The sequence below is a fragment of the Nomascus leucogenys genome, chromosome 4 (assembly GCF_006542625.1).
Source record: "Nomascus leucogenys isolate Asia chromosome 4, Asia_NLE_v1, whole genome shotgun sequence".
NCBI lineage: Eukaryota > Metazoa > Chordata > Mammalia > Primates > Hylobatidae > Nomascus > Nomascus leucogenys.
This window is the reverse complement of record NC_044384.1, coordinates 123013834-123039251: the sequence shown is the minus strand read 5'-3', so window position 1 is coordinate 123039251 and position 25418 is coordinate 123013834. Positions and strand designations below refer to the sequence as shown.

Genomic DNA, 25418 nt, shown 5'->3' with positions numbered 1-25418 from the left:
GTGCAACAGAGAATGTCTCAATCTTCTTAAAAAATACCTAAGTAATCCTGAGGAGAATGTTGGTAGAAATATAGACAGTAAAGGCCATTTAGGTGGGAGGCCATTCTCAGATGGAAATAGGAACATATCATAAAGCAATGGAGGAAAGGCCATCCTTGTTATAATGTGGCAAAGAACTTGGCTCAATTGTATTCATTTTCTAGTGTTTTGTGGAAGGTAGAACTGTGAGTGATTAAATTGAATATGTGACTGAGGGAAATACCTGAGCAAAGTGTTGAAGGTGTAGCTTGGCTCTTCTTGACTGCTAATAGTAAAGTATAAGAGGAGAGAAGTGATTTAAAGATGGAATTGTTAATCAAAAGAGAAGCAGTACTTAAGGATTTGGAAACTGCTCAGCCTACACATATAGTAAAGAATGAGAAAGCATGTTCAGGAGAGAACATGAAGGGTGTGGCTAAATGACCATCTGATAAAGAAATTAGCAATCTCAACAGAAGCCAAGATCTATTATCCGAGAAAATGGGAGAATGACCCTGAAGACGATTCAGAAATCATCAGAGTTCTTGAAATGCTTTTGTAATGACTGTTGTCCAGTCATAGCATGAGAAAACCGTATTTGTGCACTATTGGGTGAGCTTATACTTTAAATTATCAAGTCTATTCATGTACAGGCAATGACAACTACATCATGACTTTGAGAGGATATTGACTGGAAGATAGAGTGTGGTTGCTGAGATGTTTAAATGTAAAAATATGTGCCTTGGAAATTATGAAGTATCTGATTTTTTGAGATACTCTTAGTTTTAAACAGACAATGACTCCTCTTTGCTTCCAGGATAATAAGGTCTATTAACATAATATGGTAAATAAGACTCTTCTGAGGTTTTTCCACCTTCACCTGCTATGACCTTTACTTCCCTTAAAAAGTGTCCTAACAGCTCAGCTCAATATTTTTGTACATTACATGCATGCATGTTTTCATGGAATTTCCTTTTCTTTTTTTCTTCTTTTTTTTTTTTGTGGCAGACAAGGTCTCAGTCTGTCACCCAGGCTACACTGCAGTGGCATCATCATATCTCACTGCAGCTTCCAACTCCTGAGCTGAAGCAATCCTCATGCCTTAGCCTTCTGAATAGTGGGAATACAGGTGTGCCCTATAACACCCAGCTAATTTAATTATTTTTGGTAGAGATCGCATCTCACTATGTTGCCCAGGCTGGTCTCAAACTCCTGGGCACAAGTGATCCACTAGCCTTGGCCTTCCAAAATGTTGAGATTACAGGCATGAGCCATTGCACCTGGCGAGTTTCCTCCTATGTGCTCCTTTGCTCCTTCACCTCGCCCAAGTGAACTACTTATCTTTTCAGGTTCAGCTCAAATGCTAGCTGCTCCATGCATCCTTCATGGAGCCCTCTTGTTTTAAGAAAATTATTTTCTCATTTGTGTTCTCCTAGGTATTTGTACATCTAACATCACACTGTATTACATTTATCAAGTATTTTATGGAACTTGGTATCTATGTTGTTCTGAGTCAAGAACAGGGATTGTTTCTTGTTCATCTTTTGTTCATAGTGTCTAACTTTTAATAGGAACTCAATATTTGTTTGAATTGATGTTTAAAGTCATCTATTTATTCAAAAAACATTGGGTATGTATAGTGTGCAAAATAATATGCTGAGAGTTCAATATAGGATAATAAGTAGTGCTCTTATTATCCCCAGGTAAGGGAGCAGAGATTTTGAGTGGTTAACTAATTTGCCTAGTAAGAGTGGTAGAGTTGTCTGGCTGAAAATTGAGTGTCCATAACCATTCATATACATTTCCTTGAACTTAAGACTTCATAATTTTAAATAGCCATTCTGTGTTTTCTATTTTTAAAATTTAATATTTTGTTTTTCTGCATTTTCTAGTTCAATATAACTAAGTTATGAAATAAACAATTAGAAACAAAAGTTGAATGGAGCAAATATTGTACTCAGCATAGCTTTGCATTTGTCATTGTCTTTATAAACTAATTCTGGTCTACTTAGGTATGATTATATAGGGATCCCTTCAAAGGCTCTAGCATTCTTGTGAACACATTCACTTCCTCATTGTCATTTGCATCTTCTATATGTGGCAGGAGTTTTGAAAACCAGCAAAGTGTTGGAGAAAATGTAATGGAATCAATGACAATCTCGTTTGAAAAGAATAAGCATTTTATGATCTATATTCTAAATTCTGTTAGCCTGGATAAAACATATCAAATCTAAAATACCAAGAGGTTTAAGTTAGATGCAATTGAAAATGAGTATCACTATTTAAGTAATAATGACATTTTGTTTTTTTTTTTTTGACAGTTGCCTTTCTTTTTTTTTTATTATTATACTTTAGGTTTTAGGGTACATGTGCACAATGTGCAGGTTTGTTACATATGTATCCATGTGCAGTGTTGGTTTGCTGCACCCATTAACTCGTCATTTAGCATTAGGTATATCTCCTAATGCTGTCCCTCCCCCCTCCCCCCAACCCACAACAGTCCCCTGAGTGTGATGTTCCCCTTCCTGTGTCCATGAGTTCTCATTGTTCAATTCCCACCTATGAGTGAGAACATGCGGTGTTTGGTTTTTTGTCCTTGCGATAGTTTATTGAGAATGATGATTTCCAGTTTCATCCATGTCCCTACAAAGGACATGAACTCATCATTTTTTATGGCTGCATAGTATTCCATGGTGTATATGTGCCACATTTTCTTAATCCAGTCTATCGTTGTTGCACATTTGGGTTGGTTCCAAGTCTTTGCTATTGTCAATAGTGCAGCAACAAACATACGTGTGCATGTGTCTTTATAGCAGCATGATTTATAGTCCTTTGGGTATATACCCAGTAATGGGATGGCTGGGTCAAATGGTATTTCTAGTTCTAGATCCCTGAGGAATGGCCACACTGACTTCCACAATGGTTGAACTAGTTTACAGTCCCACCAACAGTGTAAAAGTGTTCCTATTTCTCCACATCCTCTCCAGCACCTGTTTTTTCCTGACTTTTTAATGATGGCCATTCTAACTGGTGTGAGATGGTATCTCATTCTGGTTTTGATTTGCATTTCTCTGATGGCCAGTGATGATGAGCATTTTTTCATGTGTTTTTTGCCTGCATAAATGTCTTCTTTTGAGAAGTGTCTGTTCACGTCCTTCGCCCACTTTTTGATGGGGTTTTTTGTTTTTTTCTTGTAAATTTGTTTGAGCTCATTGTAGATTCTGGATATTAGCCCTTTTTCAGATGAGTAGGTTGCAAAAATTTTCTCCCATTCTGTAGGTTGCCTGTTCACTCTGATGGTAGTTGCTTTTGCTGTGCAGAGGCTCTTTAGTTTAATTAGATCCCATTTGTCAATTTTGGCTTTTGTTGCCATTGCTTTTGGTGTTTTAGACATGAAGTCCTTGCCCACGCCTATGTCCTGAATGGTATTGCCTAGGCTTTCTTCTAGGGTTTTTATGGTTTTAGGTCCAACATGTAAGTCTTTAATCCATCTTGAATTAATTTTTGTATAAGGTGTAAGGAAGGGATCCAGTTTCAGCCTTCTACATATGGCTAGCCAGTTTTCCCAGCACCCTTTATTAAATAGGGAATCCTTTCCCCATTGCTTGTTTTTGTCAGGTTTGTCAAAGATCAGATAGTTGTAGATATGCGGCATTATTTCTGAGGGCTCTGTTCTGATCCATTGATCTATGTCTCTGTTGTGGTACCAGTACCATGCTGTTTTGGTTACTGTAGCCTTGTAGTATAGTTTAAAGTCAGGTAGCGTGATGCCTCCAGCTTTGTTCTTTTGGCTTAGGATTGACTTGGTGATGCGGGCTCTTTTTTGGTTCCATATGAACTTTAAAGTAGTTTTTTCCAATTCTGTGAAGAAAGTCATTGGTAGCTTGATGGGGATGGCATTGAATCTATAAATTACCTTGGGCAGTATGGCCATTTTCACGATATTGATTCTTCCAACCCATGAGCATGGAATGTTCTTCCATTTGTTTGTATCCTCTTTTATTTCGTTGAGCAGTGGTTTGTAGTTCTCCTTGAAGAGGTCCTTCACATCCCTTGTAAGTTGGATTCCTAGGTATTTTATTCTCTTTGAAACAATTGTGAATGGGAGTTCACTCATGATTTGGCTCTCTGTCTGTGATTGGTGTACAAGAATGCTTGTGATTTTTTTACATTGATTTTGTATCCTGAGACTTTGCTGAAGTTGCTAATCAGCTTAAGGAGATTTTGGGCTGAGACAATGGGGTTTTCTAGATATACAATCATGCCATCTGCAAACAGGGACAATTTGACTTGCTCTTTTCCTAATTGAATACCCTTTATTTCCTTCTCCTGCCTGATTGCCCTGGCCAGAACTTCCAACACTATGTTGAATAGGAGTGGTGAGAGAGGGCATCCCTGTCTTGTGCCAGTTTTCAAAGGGAATGCTTCCAGTTTTTGCCCATTCAGTATGATATTGGCTGTGGGTTTGTCATAGATAGCTCTTATTATTTCGAGATACGTCCCATCAATATCTAATTTATTGAGCGTTTTTAGCATGAAGGGTTGCTGAATTTTGTCAAAGGCCTTTTCTGCATCTATTGAGATAATCATGTGGTTTTTGTCTTTGGTTCTGTTTATATGCTGAATTACATTAATTGATTTGTGTATATCCTCCCTAACACATTTTATGAGGCCAGCATCATCCTGATACCAAAGCCTGGCAGAGACATAACCAAAAAAGAGAATTTCAGACCAATATCCTTGATGAACATTGATGCAAAAATCCTCAATAAAGTACTGGCAAACCGAATCCAGCAGCACATCAAAAAGCTTATACACCATGATCAAGTGGGCTTCATCCCTGGGATGCAATAATGACATTTTCTTAGTGTTAGTTTATCTTCTCAGTATTATCCACTATGAGACCCAACGTCGTAAGAAAATCTGAAAACCTTATCTACCATTTAAAAGTAATCTTTTAATCCCCTTAACATTTTATAAGAGACAGTCATAATGAATTTTCATAAGCTTTCCATTGATGTGATGCCACAAACTTTCCCCTTTATAGCAATCCATTGGTTGCAAGTTGGAGAAAATCCTACGTGATTGAGTGACAGTAATTACTTTCTTCTTTCTGTCATCTCTCTCATACTTCATTATTTGCATTATTAATGTTGTCTAGTTTTTCTGTTTCTTTTTAGCAATTTTCTGAAGTAACTTTATTTTGTGAGGAATAGTTTAATCTAGATAATATATTCTGTAAACTTGTTTAGTTAGTTAAATGTAACTCTAATACATTGCATTATAGTAATTGTAAATGAGTAACTGAAAGGCACATTTGTGAAACCCTCTTAAGTTATGGCATCTCCCACCTTTTCAGCAGGAGACCTCAGATATGACCAGCTTACATATGGTCTTAGTGAAGATTCCAGTGTCAATTTCATATTAAGTATTAGTAAAGCCTATTTTTCTTACTTATTAAATAAAAGTAAATAGAATGTCCTTGAATGAACTTGTTATTGATAATCTCATTCTTTCTAGATCTGTACCCCAACTATTTTCCCGCAGCTCAGTTGTTCACACAGACTCTCAATACCTGCTTTAGACTTAGAATTTTCTGAATCTCTTTTGGTACAGGGAAAGACATCTGAAAGAAAGGAATACAGAGCCCAGAAATAGATTCATGTGCACATATGTGAATTAGGATAAAGAGCCATTTCGGACCAATTACTAAAAGATGAAGAATTAAATAAATATTATTTGGATCATTGGTTAATTACATAGACAAAAAGTAGAGTCTTCCATCTTATTAATTCACAAACACAGAAAATATTCCAGATATTCCAGATGGCTTAATTTTTTCTTTTTTTTTCTTTTTTTTTTGGCAGAGTCTCACTTTGTCACCCAGGCTGGAGTGCATGGTGCGATCTTGGCTCACTGCAACTTCTGCCTCTCTGGTTCAAGCGATTCTCCTGCCTCAGCCTCATGATTAGCTGGGATTACAGGCGCCTGCCACCACACCCGGCTAATTTTTGTATTTTTAGTAGAGGCTGGGTTTTGCTAAGTTGACCAGGCTGGTTTCGAACTCCTGGCCTCAAACGATGCACCAGCTTCGGTCCCCCAAAGTGCTGGGATTATAGGCGTGAGCAACCATGCCCGGCCACTGTTTCCTCCCTTTCTCTCACCATCCTCATTCAGTGAATTCCGTTAGGTGGCAAAGAAACTGGAAAACATATGGAAAAATCTAAATGAATATGGTGGAAAACATACTAGTGATAATTGTGACAAATTTTGAGGTATAAATGCAAAATAGAACTATGATGCTGGAAAGAAATGAGATAAAGGCACAAAGGTCATCTGGATTAAAGCATTCTGTTATTCTGAAGAAGGTAGAGATACTGATTAATTTATACCTTGTTAAATCGTGTATTAAGAGTAGTATTAAGGGTAACTATTAAAGTAATAGAAAGAACATAAACTTGTCAAAACCAGCATAGAGAAGAAAAATATTAATTTGTTTTAATACAAGTTAGGAAAGGAGAAAATAAGTAAAGGAATAGCATAATAAATAAAAGGTGCACAAAAATGCAAGTATATCAGTGTCAAAGTAAATGAACTAAAATCACTGGTTAGCAGATCATATCTTAGATTGGATAAAAATGCAAATCCCAACTATATATTGTTTACAGGAGGCAGAGACAAGGAAACTCATAATATTAGAAAAGGTAAAAGTAAAGGGATGATAAAAGTTATAACTAGGACCAAGCCAATCAGAAACATAACTACTATCTTAATTGCTGTGTTAATAGTGGACCAAATAGTTTGGTTCCACTAATTAAGCTAGTAGATTGGCAAAGAACTATTAGGGATAAAGAATTATTAGGGATAAATTGCATCATTACATAAGATGAGGAAGAATTCACCAACAAGATGTAACAAATCTGAACATGTATATATTTAATAAGCAAAGAAACCTGACAAAATTATGGGGATAAATTGACAAATCCACAATTACTATGGGAGATTTTAACATAGCCCTTTAAGTAGTTAATATATCAACCATTTAGTATGGATAGAGAAAATTAACCCCACAATCATAAAATTTTATTTATAATGGTTGACACAAAGCTTGGTATAATGATTAAATGTACACCTTGCACCCAACAATTGAAAAATATGCATCATTTTTTTGCACACATATAACATTCACAAGTATTGTTAAGTAGGGCCACAAAACAAAACAAATGCCAAAAAAATCAATATCACACAGATTATATTCTCTAACCAAAATACAATTACATTAAAAATCAATAATAAAATCTCTTAAATACCCCTACCTTCTGAATTTTTTAAATTAAGTAACTCTTGGGTAAAAGATGAATAGAAACGTTGTGTTTAAAACTAAATAATAAAGCAATACTGAGATAGGAATGTATAACCTTGAATGCTTGTATTAGAAAAGACTGCAAATGAATTAACTAAGCATCAACTCAAGAAGAGAAAAATAACAGCAACAAAGAATGTCCAAAGAAAGTAAAAGGAAAGAAAGAATTAAGAAAAGTGCAGCTATTCATTAAATAGAATTCAAAAAAATAAGGGGACTCAAATTCTGTTTGTTTAATAAACTCTGACAAGATAAATGAAGAGAAAAGAGAGGGCATAAACAAACTTCAAAGTGAAAGAGAGAAATATAATGAGAAATATAGTAGATATACTAACATTCATAAAATTTATGTTAAAATTAGAAAATTCCTCCCTTAGGCAAACTTTCCCAAAATGGGGGAACATTTTTTACTTTATTTAATGAAGTGATTTTATAATCTTGATATGAAAACCAGACAAAGACAAAAGAAGAAATAAAATGATAGACGAATCTTATTTATACACACATGTAAAAATATTAATTATTAATAAACAAAATACAGCAATGTATATTAAAAACTTATGAGGCATAACCAGGTAGGGATTATCCAGAATACAAATATAGTTTATTATTCAAAAATTCATGAATACAATGTGTACCCAATTAATATATTTTAAAAGAAAAACCATATATTTATCTTAATATATGCAGAAAAGAATTTGATGAAATTAAACACCACATTATGATTAATATCAACAAAAAAAATCCTTTTGGTAAGCTGGTAATAGAAGGAAAACAACTTTCTGTAACCTTTTAATGGTCTCTACAAAAACCGTCTCCCAACATACCAGTCAAACATTCGAAGCATTCTCTTTAAAATTAGAAAAAAAAATCTACTATCATGGCTTCTAGTCAATGTTATATCTATCTTAGCCAGCATAGTAAGACAGCATATGAAGATTGGAACTAAACAAGCAAAAAAAGCTGCTACACACACAAACTTGATGTGAAGTGAAAGTCTAGCAAAGGGCAGGGACTCTGTGAGTAACACATAACCTGGCTCCAAAGTCTAACCTCAGTCACTTCTGCTTTACCGACTGGTGACACAGAGAGTAGAGAAAAAATTTATTCTCTTCAGTTGCAATCCACATTGCGGTTTTGCCCTTATGCATTTTCTCATCAATTAAAGAATTAAACACATTAAAACAAACAAATATCATTAGTAAAAGTTTATATCTTCTGCTAGATTTTATTCTGTTTTTAGACTTTTTCACTCTTTCAACATGAAAAACTGTTACACTGAATGTTTTTGGTCTTGGTATGTATTGGTTGGTCTTTTTAAAATTTATTTTATTACGTTTGCATGAATGGGATTAATAGGTCAAAATTTTTGAACTATGGCTATTGAAATATATGGACAAATTTCTAAAGCAATTTGCAGTGGCCCTGGTAAGGTATATGACAAATATAAGTAAGTGAGCTTCTAAATATATGATTAACTTATAAATTAAAGGATTCTTTAAATGGTGCTTATACTTGGATAGTATGGTACATCAGTCTTTGTATTTTTAAGAAATAGACTTTGTATTGCAAAATAAGTTGCCAATAATTAGTTTTACTTGTATTTTATTTATATTTATTTATTACTGTATACATTGTTATTGAAGCCAGAATTTGGGGGCTTTGTTACACAATGCAAACTTTCTATATGTTTAAAATTTTTCTAACAAAAAAGCTCTGAGAAATTTAATTAATAATAAATAAAAGCTGAAACTATATAAGAAAGAGATTAATTTTTAAAAATCTTGCATTTTTATATGTTGAAATATTTTGCTGCATTTGATTTCCTGAGACAGAAGAAAAGGATCATTTAGTCATGCTGTATATATACTCAAGAGGCAGTACAAACTGATGGGTAAGATCACAAACTTAGAATCAAACTGCCGACATTTAAATTCCAGCTCTACTGCGTACCAGCTCCAGGACCTGAGACAAATTGCTTTACATTTCTTAGCTTCAGTTTTGTCTGTAAAAATGAGCATAATAAGGTTGTTGGGAAGACTATGTGAGCCATATGTATAGAGCACTTAGAATAATACCTGGTGCATAGTCAGCATTCAGTAAGGCTTAGCTGTTTTCATGGGAAAATGTACTTGATGTATACCAGATGTGTGCTAAATATTAGGTTAATAGAAATTATAGTCAACCTCTACTCCCCTTTGGCTCCATCATATTTTTCTTATTTTTAATTTTGGTGCATTTTATGCTCAGAGTGATTGTTGTTTCTATTTTGTTCGTTTATTTCTGGGTAGGTGGAAACAACGTGTTCAACATATGTAGTCTTTGTAGGATAGAGAGGGGGTGGGCACAGAAGATATCAAAGAGGAATTTCTCTGATTTTTGGTTTGAATTTTCTCTCCTTACACTCTTGAATCCTCGTTCTGTTATTTTCCTCTTTCTTCTTTTTCAGATTAAATGCCTTAATGGATGAAGACAAATTGGATGGTAAGATTGAATATTGTAACTATGCAATGGATTCCTCAGTGGAAAACATGTATGTAAACAAAGTGTGGGTTCAATGTGAGAATGAAAATTGTTTGAAATGGAGATTGTTATCAAGTGAGGATGCAGCCAAAGTTGATCATGATGAACCATGGTACTGCTTCATGAACACTGATTCAAGATATAATAACTGCTCAATTTCTGAAGAAGACTTCCCTGAAGAGTCTCAGCTTCATCAGTGTGGATTTAAGATTGTCTATTCACAGCTCCCTCTTGGAAGCCTGGTTTTGGTAAAATTACAGAATTGGCCAAGGTAAGGTTTGTGTAGTTTTATGACTTTTGAGGTGTAGTCTTGCCAGGTTTATGAATATTGAAAACCTTTTTGAAGACTCAACATTTTTCTTTTGTCTACTTGTTTGTTGATTTCTTATCATTGCTCTTTTCCATACTTCTTTGGATTTTTTTCTAGCTTTTTAAATGGGAAAGTTAGGTAACTGAATTCAAATCTTATTTTCCTTCCAATATAGGCAATTAAAGCTATAAATTTTTCTCCAAGTAGTGTTGTAGCTTCATCATACAAATTTTGATATACTGTGTTTTATTATTCATTTTGAAATATTTACTGATTTTCTTTGTGATTTCATTTTTGAAATCCGTTTTTTAGAAGTGTGTTTTAAATTACCAAATATTGGGGAATGTTAATGTGTCTTATTGCGTTCTAATTTAAATCCGTTGTAATCAGTTCCACTGATTCTGATTGTATGGCCCACCATACCTTCTTGTGGCATATCTTATTAATGTTTCACTGTCATTTGAAAAGCATGTTTTCTATAATTGTTGCCTAGATACCTAAAATATTTTTTTCTTTAGATTTATGTAGATTTATTGTATTCCAATATTTCCCATTCTGAGTTGGATTTCCCAAGTATGCAGTGTGCACTTTCAGTATATAACTTCAAGTCTTATTTTTAGCTAAGGTTTATTAAGTTATAACCTACTATATTTGTTCTGTTGCATTGCTTTGATTTTCTTATTTTAGGATTTTGATATTACTTATGGTGGCTGTTTGTCTATCTTTTCTATTACCTTTTCTTAAACGGTTTTTATCTTTTCAATTTTTTAAAATTTAATTTTTTTCTTTTTTTTCTGAAGGTATTATCAATTGTTCTTGTGTTTCTTCTGGTTTAGTCTTTTTTGTCAAAATTACAAAAAAAATTTCATTAGTTATGTTTCTTCTCTTTTCAAATCGTTTTCTCTTTCTTTTAATTTTAGTTTGAGGTTCAGAGATACATGTGCAGGTTTGTTGTATAGGTAAACTCGTTTCATGGGGGTTTGTTGTGAAGATTATTTCATCACCCAGGTATTTTTTTTATTTTATTATTATTATACTTTAAGTTTTAGGGTACATGTGCACAACGTGCAGGTTTGTTACATATGTATACACGTGCCATGTTGGTGTGCGGCACTCATTAACTCGTCATTTAGCATTAGGTATACCTCCTAATGATATCCCTCCCCCCACCACCCCACAACAGTCCCCAGTGTGTGATGTTCCCCTTCCTGTGTCCATGTGTTCTCTTTGTTCAATTCCCACCTATGAGTGAGAACATGCGGTGTTTGGTTTTTTGTCCTTGGGATAGTTTGCTGAGAATGATGGTTTCCAGCTTCATCCATATCCCTACAAAGGACATGAACTCATCATTTTTTATGGCTGCATAGTATTCCATTTTGTATACGTGCCACATTTTCTTAATCCACTCTATCATTGTTGGACATCTGGGCTGGTTACAAGTCTTCGCTATTGTGAATAGTGCCGCAATAAACATACGTGTGCATGTGTCTTTATAGCAGCATGATTTATAATCCTTTGGGTATATACCCAGTAATGGGATGGCTGGGTCAAATGGTATTTCTAGTTCTAGATCCCTGAGGAATCACCACACCGACTTCCACAATGGTTGAACTAGTTTACAGTCCCACCAACAGTGTAAAAGTGCTCCTATTTCTCCACATCCTCTCCAGCACCTGTTGTTTTCTGACTTTTTAATGATGGCCATTCTAACTGGTGTGAGATGGTATCTCATTGTGGTTTTGATTTGCATTTCTCTGATGGCCAGTGATGATGAGCATTTTTTCTTGTGTTTTTTGGCTGCATAAATGTCTTCTTTTGAGAAGTGTCTGTTCATATCCTTTGCCCACTTTTTGATGGGGTTTGTTTTTTTCTTGTAAATTTGTTTCAGTTCATTGTAGATTCTGGACATTAGCCCTTTGTCAGATGAGTAGGTTGCAAAAATTTTCTCCCATTCTGTAGGTTGCCTGTTCACTCTGATTGTGGTTTCATTTTCTCTCTGCTATTCAGATTGGTTTATTCCTATTGTTCTCTTTTTAAGTTCACTGATTCTTTTCTCTGTTATATTCGTACTGTATTGAAAGTATCCATTGAGCTTTTAGAAATATTGTATTTTCAGTTCTAAAATGTTCATTTGGTTCTTTGTATTTCCTATTTATTTACTAGACTTTATATTATTTTCATTTTGGATCTTATTTAAACCTATTTAGCAGGCTGCTTTTGCTACTACATCAGCAGGATATGTGGGAGCACCTCTTTGCTACTCCCACATGGGAGCAAGAGTCGAGGTTGCCCACTCAGCCTCTACTGATTTCCAAGGGAAGGAAGGGTGCCTCAATTCCACTGGGCAGAGGTGAGAGTTCAAGCTCCCCACTCACAACTCTAGCTAGTAGGGGTAGGATGACCTTTTTATTGTTGCCAGGTGAACTTCATTGACACCATCAGGGGAGAGCCTTATTAACCCTGGAAGGTGGTAAAAATCTCGGCTTCCTACTAAGCCTTTTCTGCCACCACCTGAGCAGGAAGGGTGCTCCATTATTGCTGGGTGATTTGCAGTCCAGGCTCATCATTGGCCTTTGGTATGGGGGTAAATGTGGAGGCTATATATTTTCCATGATGTTTTTCTCGGGTAAAGCAGTTATTCTGTGTAAGTTTTCTGTCTTGCTAGGCTCCCCCTATCCTGGACCTTTGGCTAAAAAGAGCAGGCTTCATTGGAGCTTTTTTTTGTTTGTCTGGTTGCACTCACTGGTGTTTCTGGGTTGCTGACTTCTTCAGTACCCAGCTGAGGAATATAAAGTGCAAGAAACTCGCTGCCATGTCATTCCTCAAGTCACAGGATCCCTAGCTAGTCTATCGTTTTCTCTTCAACTTTGAGAATCTTTTTATGTTTTTTTCATATATAACATGCAGATTTTTTGCTAGAGGGAGAAATGCAAAGAAATGAATCTACTTCATTTTGTTGAGAACCATATGTTGGAGAATAGTTTTTGTGTGTGTGTGTGTGATTTTTAGCTTTTTTCCCCTTAATTCAAAGTTCCAGAGCCCTTATTTTATTGTTTTCTCAAAGTATGAAAAATATGACCCGCGTTCTTAAATTTCCTAGGTTTTTCTCTCCCCCATGTTTATTTTTAAATTTTTAACACTTTACATTTTTATTTATTTTAATTAATTGACTTTATCTTTTAGAGTGGTTTTAGGTTTGCAGAAAAATTGAGTGGAAAGTATAGAGAGTTTCCATATGTCCCCTTCTCCCTCTGACACCCACAGCTGCCCCACCATCAATATCCCACACTGATGTGGTACATTTATTATAATCTATGAAACAGCATTCACTCATCATTATCAATGAAGTCCATAGTTTACATTAGGATTCATTCTTTGTGAATGAATATTCACAGAATATATATTCTGCGAATTTTGACAAATGTATAATGACGTGTCCACCATTATAGTACATACAGAATAGTTATATTGGCCTAAAAATCCTCTGTGTTTCTCTTATTTACCCTTCCATCCCTCCAAACTCTTGGTGACCATTTATCTTTTTACCATCTTCGTAGTATTGTCTTTTCTAGAATGCCATATAGTTGGGATTGTATAGTATTTAGCGTTTTCAGACTATCTTTTATTTAGTAATATGCATTTACGGCTCTTCCATGTCCTTTTGTGGCTTGATTACTCATGTATTTTTTGCTACTGAATAAATAGTCCACTGTCTATACGTAGGACAACTTATCTATCCATTCGCCTACTGAAGGATATCTTGGTTACTTCCAAGTTTTTGCAATTATGAATAAAGCTTCTATACACATCCATGTGCAGCCTTCTGTGTGGACCTGTTTTCAGTTCCTTTGGGTAAATACCAAGGACTGCAATTGCTGGACAGTATGCTATGAGTATGTATGTTTTTTTTTTTTAAGAAAATGCTAAACTGTCTTCCAAAGTGGCTGTGTTATTTTGCATTCCCAGCAGTGTTGCTTCACCTCCTTGCCAGCATTTGGTGTTACCTGAATTTTGAATTCTAATAGGTGTGTAGTGGTATTTCATTGTTTTAATTTGTATTTTCCTAAGGACATATGCTCTTGAATATCTTTTTAAATGCTTATTTTCCATCTTGTATATCTTCTTTGTTAGGGTGTCTGTTCAGATTTTTTGCCCATTTTAAAATCTGGTTATTCATTTTCTTATTGTAAAGTTTGAAGAGTTCTTTGTGTATTTTGGATATCACCGTCTTATCAGATACATGTTTTGCAGATATTTTCTCCCACTCTGTGGCTTGTCATCTTATTCTTTTGACAGTGACTTTGCAGAGCAGAACTCTGCTTTATCGTTTTTTTCTGTCATGGTTGATGCCTTTGATGTTATATCCCCACTTTTGTTTGTATCTTCTTTTTCCTTTGTTTCTTATTGATCCTGTCCTCTTCAGTTTAGATTTTGCTCCCAGTAGTTTCTCATCCTGTGAGCTTTTTTTTTTTTTTCGAGACAGAGTCTCACTCTGTCGCCCAGGCTGGAGTGCAGTGGTGCGATCTAGACTCACTGCAAACTCTGCCTCCAGGGTTCATGCCATTCTCCTGTCTCAGCCTCCTGAGTAGCTGGGACTACAGGTGCCTGCCACCAAGCCCGGCTAATTTTTTGTATTTTTAGTAGAGACGGGGTTTCACCATGTTAGCCAAGATGGTCTCGATCTCCTTACCTCATAATCCTCCCGCCTCGGCCTCCTAAAGTGCTGGGATTACAGGCTTGAGCCACCGTGCCCGGCCCCTGTGAGCTCTTATTCTGCAATGGATCTTGGTTGGTTGGTTCATAGGGCCCACACTGTTCCAACACTTTCAGATTTTGTTGCAATCCACCTCACAGTTTTGGCTGCTGTTCTTAGTTCAACTTGCTGCACTTTCCAGTAAATGCTTCTTGCAAGTTTGCAGTCCTCATTCCTCCTCCTCCCACCGTCCTTCCTCTCAAATAGATGCTAATATTATATGGATCATATAATTTTTAGTAGTTTGTGCCCATTTTCTCCTATTTTGGTGTTCATGTGGGTAGCTTACCACTTAGTTTCATCATAGGTGGTGTGTGTCAGGTTTGGTTTTGCTATTATAGTTGCCCTACCTGTATTTATGGGGAAATTTCAGGATATTCTAAAACTATACCACCATTGCTGCTATCTTTCCAGAATTCCTTACTATTTTACATTGTATTTTTCAACCTAACATTCTTAGAACTGTATATTCTGGCTCACTACCTTGTTTTCATTCATGTTCAACTATTCTCCATGAAGAAAATAGGATGTTGGCTTTCATAGAGAGACTATGGTGGTCTTATTCCAACACACACACACACACACACACACACACACACACACACATAACCTTTAAATCAATACCTAGATGTATATTCTTGCTCTATCATTTATGGTTATGGGCTGAATTATGTTCTCTCAAAATACATATGTTGAAGTCTAACCCTCAGTACCTCAGAATGTGACAATATTTGCAGATATGATTCTTAAAGAGGTAATTAAGTGAAAATGAGACCAAAAGTAAGATGGGCCCTAATCCAATATGACTGGCCTCCTTATAAGAAGAGGAGATTAGAACACAGACGTGCACAGAAGAAAGACCATGTGAGGACATAGCAAGAAGGTGGACATCTGTAAGCCAAGCAGAGGGGCCTCAGAAGAAACCAAACATGTCAACGTATTGATCTTATATGTTAATCCCCCACAACTATGAAAAAATAAATCTCTATTGTTTAAGCCACCCAATCTGTGGTATTTTGTTATGGTAGCCCTAGCAAACTAATGTGCTTACTATCTTTGCACATATGGGAAATCAGGAAAAATGTGGCCTTTGTTACTGAAGGCTTTTCTAAAGATCACATGTGATAATGTTGTTTAAAAATTATATTGTTAATTGGCTTCCATGTAATAATTAGGAGGGACATCAAGAGGAAATAGATATGTAAGAAAAAATATTTTAAAAGACATGAATATGAACACTTATTTTATGAGAACTTATGAAGGTACTTGTAGTCCCACATAATTTTTATCTATAATTAACATTTTGGAAGCACAGTATTTGTATTCTCTAATGAAAATTCTGAAGTTTTAATTCTAACTCAAAAAATTGATATTTTTTGTCACTATGTCTGAAATGCTGTGTTAGAAATTTGATTAAAAATTTTCTTTTGTAGTGTTGTGCTAGTCGCTGAGGCTTAAGACTTGAAACATGTTTTACTCCAGTACCTCAATTATCTCTAATCTATGATTAGGGATATCAAAATGCCCAAAAAATAAGCTGTATCTACCTTCTTATTTACTGGAGAGTAGAATGCATCGAACTAAGTTGAGCACACACTTAAAATACAGATTAAGAAACTCAAATCTACTTATATTGCTTATTCAGTAGCACAAATATATAGAAAGATAAGATAATAACAGGATCAATTACAATAGAAAAATATAAAGATAACATTAACCTACTAGAAACAAGTATTAGTTCTTAATTAAGCAATGCCATAGATGTTGAAGTTCCAAGTGAAAAGATTAGCTGCTGGCCTCAGAGATACCTAGTGGTGTAGCATTATCTGTGTCAATTCTCTTTAGCCCATGGCCTTACATGTAGCTTCTAAGGCTCAGAAACTCAATCTTGTCAACATATCAGAGTTATTCTTTCTCAAAAAAGTTGACTCTCTATAATAAAGCTAACTAGAGACTGATACAGAATCTAGAACTGCTTTATATCTATATAATAAAAACAAATATTTGTCAAGAGAATAGCACTTTCTTTTCCTATGTGCAGACTCCAGGAATAATCAAATTATAACAGTTATATCTACTTCTACATTCTGGCACAGCATATATTTATGTACTTATAAAAATATACATGTAGGCCAGGTGCACTGGCTCATGTCTGTAATCCCAGCACTTTGGGAGGCCAAGGCAGGAGGATCACCTGAGGTTGAGAGTTTGAGACCACCCTGACCAATATGCAGAAACCCTGTCTCTACCAAAATTTCAAAATTAGCTGGGCATGGTGGCACACGCCTGTAATCTCAGAAACTCTGGAGGCTAAGGCAGGAGAATTGCTTGAACCTGGGAGGCAGAGGTTGCAGTGAGCCAAGATAGCCCTATTGCACTCCTGCCTGGGCAACAAGAGCAAAACTCTGCCTCAAAAAAATTATATTTACATATATATGTGTATATATATATATATGTGTGTGTGTGTGTATATATATATATATATATATATATATATAGCATTTTACCTTTGCGTTATGCCTTTATATACTTGAAGATGGAAACATCTGTATGTACCAGAAAGATAAAACTCTCCACAATGTTTAAGCAGCCTTGTTTTTTTAAAAATTGATCATACACTATTGTATTTGGCTAGAAAGGGTCTGGACTCTTTAGAGAAAAAAAATGGTACATATCTCACTTAATTCAGGAAGATACATTGTCAAGCAGAAACTAGACTGTGTTACGGCAACTACTTCAGGAATATTTACACAGATATTTGACAAAGCTCTGTCATAAATATGAAAATTAGTTTATAGAAAATATATTTGCATTATATTGTAGTCCAGTTTGGTAATAAAATATGGCTTTAAGTTAACAAAGCCATCAAGTGATACTTTTTAGACACAGTATATAAATTGATAAATTGAGATTTCTACTAGATCCTTTTAGTATTATAAAGTATTAATTGATTACTTTTCATTTGCATTATTTTGCATATGAATTAATATACTAATAATGTGTGTGTCTGAAAGGAAAACTTCCCTTTTCCATCAGCCCCTGCAATGAGATACAGTCCAGAGATTTCTTGGCAGATATAATATTTAGTCATGATTCCAGTTCATCCATGTTGTTTCCAACAGTTTAGGGAAAAGCCCCAAGTAAAGTTTGCTCTCCACTTATACATCCAAACCACTATTTAAACATGAAGTCATGTATTTCTGATTGGCTATGTGGCAACTGAAACCATGATTAAACTTCAACTTCTATGGGGGCAATGATTATCTTATTAAAGATCATTTCTACTGGATAACAAATATGTAAGACATGAGTTTCTTGCTGATACATTTGCATTCTCTTGAGCTTACTTGTCTTGCCAAAATTTGCCCTTTCCTCTGATGGATTTCAATGACTGATATCTATTTGATTTTGTTGCATTTGTGCATTTTACTTCTCACCACCCACAGATTCTAAAATTGATCATATACGTTTCTTGTAATTCTGATAACTTACCATTGGGTTGCCCACTCCTCTCCCTTTCTATCATTAAATCTCCTGATAATGCTTCAGAATTTCTCATCTGAGTAAAAGGAAAAATAGAGAAATGGAAGTGCACAATGCATTATCATGGTTGACAGTGTCTGAACTCAGAATGAGGTCAGCGTAAGGGCAAAAAGTGGACATCAGCTTTCTTCAAACACCTGAAGTCTGAAAAGATGATGAATGTAGGAGATGAGGGGAAGTAATCATGTTTTCTACATCTATTGTCTCTGCTCAGCTTTTCCTTTAGTTTAGCACATTCATTTTTAACTGTGACATACAGACTAAGAGTCAATTTCCCTCTGCCTCATGAAGAAATACTGAAGTGCCCCATTTATTTGGCCATGTGACAATATCTTTCACAATTTGTCTTTAGATCAGCCTGCAAGATTTTCTATAATTTAATATGTTTAAATATGAACAGAAGCTTTCTCTTTCATTAACATCTAATTCGTTTTGAGAGTCATCTCTGTTTTTATTTATATTTATAAAGTAATAATTTAAAATGAATACTCTTGGGCCCAAAAGAGATGTGATTTATCAAAGGCTATCAAAATAGCCATTCATGTTATACATAATAACTGCAAAATACTTCCCACTTTTATGACTTAAGTGTGAGAAATCTTGAGACTATTTTATGCTGAATGGAGTAGGTGCTATTTTTAATTTGATATTGCTTGACAATAATCCTTTTAGAAATTTTAAATCACCAACTATTAAATATAAACCCCTTACATTTTACAGTTTTAACACTGTAATGTAACCATTATGGATTGGTTGCTTTTAAAATAGATGTTAATTAGGTTGAAAGACCCATTGTTTCTAAATTTCTGTTAAGTTGGGGTCTCCATTGCTGCTGCCATGGAGTCTCCATTTCTGCTTCTTAGTGAGGTCTTCTTTCTATTGGGTTCCTTCAGAAATGTAAATTTCCCATGTAAGTTTACAAGGTAAACTCCACTCAAGTTTTCTCTTAAGGACAGCCTAATAACAGTCACCAAACAATGAGATACTGTGGTGTGGACCTTATAATAACCAGAGAGTCTTCTTCATTGAGGTCCTGAGGCCACAATTGACTTTCTGTTATCACTTAGAGTTCTTTTTAACATATTAGTCTTCTTTGGGTTCCAGATAGTTGGAAACAATGTATAATGCTCTAGACCTTCTTCTTCTAAAACCTGTGACTGCCAGGTAGTCCTCTACCTGTGCTTTCCCTAACTCAGAGGCACAAGAGCCATAGGACTCTGCTCAGCCTCTAGGGAGCAACTGAACATCTACTTCATTCTCACTTTGCACCATCTCTTTTGACTGTGCACCCATGTCATCACATCCTGGCAGTAGAGTTGGGACTCATCAACTTCCTAGAATCCGAATTTTTATGGCACTAATACCAGGCATGAAATATTTTTACTAGTTTACATTATTTTGTTAATTATGATCAGTAATGACATGGTTTGGCTCTGTAACCCACCTGAATCTCATCTTGAATTGTAATCCAACCTATAATCTCCACATGTTGGGGACAGGACCTTGTGGGAGGTAATTAGAACATGGGAGCAATTCCCCCATGCTGTTCTCATGATACTGAGTGAGATCTCATGAGATCCAGTGGTTTTATAAGGGACTTTTCCCCCTTCACTTGGCACTATTCTCACTTCTCTCTCCTGCTGCCATATGAAGAAGGATGTGTTTGCTTCCCCTTTTGTCATGATTATAAGTTTCCTGAGGCCTCCCCAACCATGTGGAACTGGGGAGTCAATTTAACCTCTTTCCTTTATAAATTACCCAGTCTTGGGTATTTCTTCATAGCAGCATGAGAACAGACTAATACAGGAAATTGTTACCACACCAAGTGGGGTGCTGCTATAAGGATACCCAAAAATGTGGAAGCAACTTTGGAACTGGGTAGCAGGCTGAGATTGGAATAGTTTGGAGGGCTCGATAGAAGACAGGAAGATGTGGGAAAGTTTGGAACTTCCTAGAGACTTGTTGAATGACTTTGACCAAAATGCTGATAGTGATATGGACAATGAAGTACAGGCTGATGTGGTCTCAGATGAAAACGAGGAACATCTTGGGAACTGGAATAAAGGTGACTCTTACTATGCCTTAGCAAAAAGACTGGCAGCATTTTACCCTTGCCCTGGAGATCTGTGGAACTTTGAACTTGAGAGAGATGATTTAGGGTATCTGGTGGAAGAAATTTTAAGCAGCAGTGTGATCAAGAAGTGACTTGGGTGCTCTAAAAAGCATTCAGCTTTATGTATTCATTCACAAAGATATGGCTTGGAATTGGATTTTATGTTTACAAGGGAAGTAGAGCATAAAAGTTTGGAAAATCAGCAGCCTGATGATGTGATAGAAAAGAAAAACCCATTTTCTGAGAAGAAATTCAAGCCAGCTGCAGAAATTTGCATAGTAACAAGAAGCCAAATGTTAATTATCAAGACAATGGGGAAAATGTCTCCAGGGCATATCAGAGGTCTTCATGTTAGCCCCTCCCTTCACAGGCCCACAGACCTAGGAGGAAATAATGGTTTCATGGGCTGGGCCCAGTGCCTTGTTGCTTTGTGTAGTCGTGGGACTTGGTGCCCTGTGTCCCAGCCATGGCTAAAAGGGGTCAAATACAGCTCAGACTATTGCTTCAAAGGGTACAAGCCCCAAGCCTTGGCAGCTTACACATGGTGTTGGGCCTGCAGGTACATAGAAATAAAGAATTGAAGTTTCAGAACCTCCACCTAGGTTTCAGAGGATGTATGGAAATGCCTGGATGTCCAGGCAGAAGTTTGCTTCAAGGACAGAGCCCTCATGGAGAACCTCTGCTAGGAGAGTGCAGAAGGGAAATGTGGGGTTGGAGCCCCCACACAGAGTCCCCACTGAGGCACTGCCTAGTGGAGCTGTGAGAAGAGGGCCACCTTCTTCCAGACCCAAGAATGGTAGATCCACTGACAGCGTGCACCATGCAACTGGAAAATCCACAGACACTCAATGCCAGCCTGTTAAAGCAGCTGGGAGGGGGATTGTACCTTGCACAGCCACAGGGGTGGAGCTGCGCAAGGCTGTGGGAGCCCACCTCTTGCATCAGCGTGACGTGGATGTGAGACATGGAGTCAAAGGAGATAATTTCAAAGCTTTATGATTTGGCTGCCCCACTGGATTTTGGAGTTGCGTGGGGCCTGAGGCCCCTTTGTTTTGGCCAATTTCTTAATTGGAATGGGTGTATTTACCCAATGCCTGTAATCACATTGTATCTAAGAAGTAACTAACTTGCTTTTGATTTTACAGGCTTATAGACAGAAGGGACTTGCCTCAGATGAGACTTTGGACTTGGAATTTTGGGTTGATGCTGGAATGAGTTAAGACTTTGGAGGACTGTTGGAAGGGCATGATTGTGTTTTGTAATGTGAGGACATGAGATTTGTGAGGGGCCAGTGGCAGAATGATATGGTTTGCCTCTGTGTCCCCACCCAAATCTCATCTTGAATTGTAATCTGCATTGTAATTTCCACAGATTGGGGGTGGGACCTTGTGGGAGGTGATTAGATCATGGGGCAGTTCCCCTATGCTCTTCTCATGATACTAAGTGAGTTCTCATGAGATTTGATGGTTTTATAAGGAGCTTTCCCCCCTTCACTCAGCACTTCTTTCACTTCTCTCTCCTGCTGCCATGTGAAGGACGTGTTTGCTACCCCTTCTGCCATGATTGTAAGTTTCCTAAGGCCTCCCCAGTCATGTGTAACTGTGAGTTAATTAAATTTCTTTCCTTTATAAATTACCCAGTCTCAGGCAGTTCTTTATAGCAGCATGAGAATGAACTAATACAAGTAATAACTTTTTTTATTTGGTTATGGGTTGCATAGATTTATTATTTTATAACTGATATCAATTGATAATTTAACAGATTAATAATCTACAGTCCTCAAATTCAAGCAATTTATGGAGATTTTATTTTTGTGATTTCAGATTCTTTACAGCATGATTTGTATACTTTCTTTAGATTTTAATATTATCTAAATAATTTAGTTTACAAGTAGTCACCTTAATGAAGCAAATATATCTTTGTATCATTTTTTCTCCTCTCAGTTGTACCAAATATCTTACATATATATGATTGTATTTGTTTGCTAGGGCTGCCATAACAAAATGCCACAGACTGGGTGGCTTAAACAACAGAAATTTATTTTCTCAGTTCTGGAGGCTAGAAATCCTGAGATTAAAGTGTCTGCAGGATTAATTTTTTTTGAGACCCTCTTCTTGGCTTGCAGATGGCTATTTTCTTGCTGTGTCCTAACATGGTCTTCCTTCTGTGCATGTCTGTCTTCACTTCTTCTCCTTATAAGGAGACCAGTCATATTGGATTAGGGCCCACCCTAATGAACTCATTTTAATGTCACTACCTTTTTTAAGGCTCTCTGTTCAAATATGACGACATCTGAAGGTAGGACTTCAACATACAAATTTAAGGGTGTGGGGAGGACAAGATTCAGCCCATAATGATGTCACTTTACAATTTTTTAATTTGCCAAAAATGTGTAAAGTATATGTTTGTTTGAACTTTATAACAACACACTGGGGAACCAGTTACTGTGAGGTCTAGATACCTGCTTGGTGCCTGTATTAGTTTGTTCTCACACTGCTAATAAAGACATACTTGAGAATGGGTAATTTATAAAGAAAAGAGGTTTAATTGACTCACAGTTCAGCATGGCTGGGGAGGCCTCCAGGAACTTACAATCATGGCGGAAGGGGAAGCAAACACATCCTTCTTCACATGGTGGCAGCAAGGAGAAGTGCTGAGCAAAGAGGGAAAAGCCCCTTATAAAAGCATCAGATCTCATGAGAACTCACTCACTATCATGAGAACAGCAGCATGGGGGTAACCACCCTCATGATTCAATTACCTCCCACCAGGTCCCTCCTACAACATGTGGGGATTATGGGAATTACAATTCAAGATGAGATTTGGGTGGGGACACAAAGCCTAACCATATCAGTGCGTCTTGTCTGGTTTATGGCAAAACCAGAGAAAAATGTTGCTGGTCAAGAGACTTGAGCATGTGTTGGTCTTTGCTGTACCACTAGGAAATGTTGGAAAAATCTAAGCATTCTGTGTCTCAGATCACTGAGTTATAACATGTGGGGGCATACAAAAGGTAGAGGGGTACAGGATTTGGGATTATGAACATCACTGTCTAACTGGGACTTTACAGTGCTGTAAAGTGAAGTAACACTTGACAGCTGTACAGATTTTTGAATGGTTTGGTATATTAGATATACATATTTTATATCTTGATCTGTAAAACTCTATCATATTTCTACTGTACATTCCTTAGTCATAGCTTACTGACCTTATTTGCTGCCTTCCCTTCCTGCTTTATTCTCTGAACAGTAGGTCAGAGTGTAGAATGATTGGTTAATTTTTTAACACTTAGTTGATATATAAGTGCAATTGTGCCATGGATGGTTTTAGCCTAATAATTTACATTGTGCTATTTAAATACAAGATGATAATTTTGATTTTAAAGTTGTAGTTTTTAAAATAAAAAGTCAATTTTTTGATACATTAATACTAAGTATTTAAGAAATGGTAGACTTTATATATATGTAAGATAAATAAAATATCTAGCTATAGTTACAATGTATTATCTGAATGAAAAAAATAGATATTATTGAGACGAACTCATCTGTATCTTTTTCAGTTTTATTTCACTGAAAGCACACCATCATTCTATCCTTGGTCTTGATACAGTAGCAATCCTTATTGATCAAACATCAGATAAGAAAGGCCTTTTGTTATTTTAGTAACTTTACTCTTTCGACTATGGTATAAGATAATCCTCATCAAATTGATTTTATCATAGAGCTGGAGAAAACCTTCAGAGATCATATGGTTGCCCCACTTCAATAAGCAAAGCACGTTCTTACACACACACACACACACACACACACACACACAGAAACACACATACCCCCTACACTATACACCACACATACCTTGGTACTCTTTATCAAATGGTTGTGTAGGCTCTTAACCAGCAAGGAAATGTAATTTATGAGGCTGAATATTCCATCTTTGGGCTAATTATTCTCAAGTCCTTTTCTGTTTTTCCTTTCTTGAGTTGAATATAGCCTCCCTGTGGTTTCCCTCCCTTTGGTACTGATCCCACTTCTGAGCCATGACTGTGATCTAGTCTAGTGGAAAATATTTGGGCTTTGGCATTAGAAAGTCCTTTTTCAAACCATGTTTTCACCTTTTATTAACAGTCTTCTTAAGAAAGTTATAGAATAGCTCCAAGACTCATTTTTCATTTAAATAAAGAAAATAGGCTGGGTGCAGTGGCTTATGCCTGTACTCCTAGCACTTTGGGAGGCCGAGGCGGGCAGATCACTTGAGGTCAGGAGTTCGAGACCAGCCTGACAAACATGGTGAAACCCCGTCTCTACTAATTAGCCAGGCATGGTGGCAGGCGCCTGTAATCCCAGTTACTCGGGAGACTGAGGCTGGAGAATCGCTTGAACCCGGGAGACGGAGGCTGCAGTGAGCTGAGATCGCACTATTGGACTCTAGCCTGGGTGGCAGAGCGAGACTCCCTCTAAAAAAAAAACAACACCAAAAACAAAAAAAACTTACTTCATCACTTCATCAGGTTGGTGGGAGGATCAAATTGATAATCAAAGCCTCAAAGGAGTGCTGGGAACACTGACATCATTAACTTGCCTCAGCAAGTTGCCTCTTCCAATTCCACCCCAGTTTTTTTTTTTTTTTTGACCACTTTTAAATATCTGTGATATTCCTCCTCAGTTTCTCTTATAATACCCTTGAATCAGTTTTCATTTTACTGTTTAAAATTACAGAAATTATTTTTAAAATATTGAGCAAATATATTACTTAAAAATTCTAATTTTCTTAGCGCTAAATGTGTTTTTATTTACAT

The 25418-nt window shown here is 36.3% G+C and overlaps 1 protein-coding gene across 1 annotated transcript in view; it reads left to right on the top strand.

Annotated features, from left to right (window-relative positions):
- Window positions 1-25418, top strand: part of ZCWPW2 (zinc finger CW-type and PWWP domain containing 2) — a 166201-nt gene that overhangs the window by 57694 nt on the left and 83089 nt on the right. The window contains exon 2 of the mRNA XM_030812240.1: window positions 9831-10175. Coding sequence (XP_030668100.1) covers window positions 9831-10175 — 345 coding nt within the window. The remainder of the gene's footprint in view (window positions 1-9830; window positions 10176-25418) is intronic.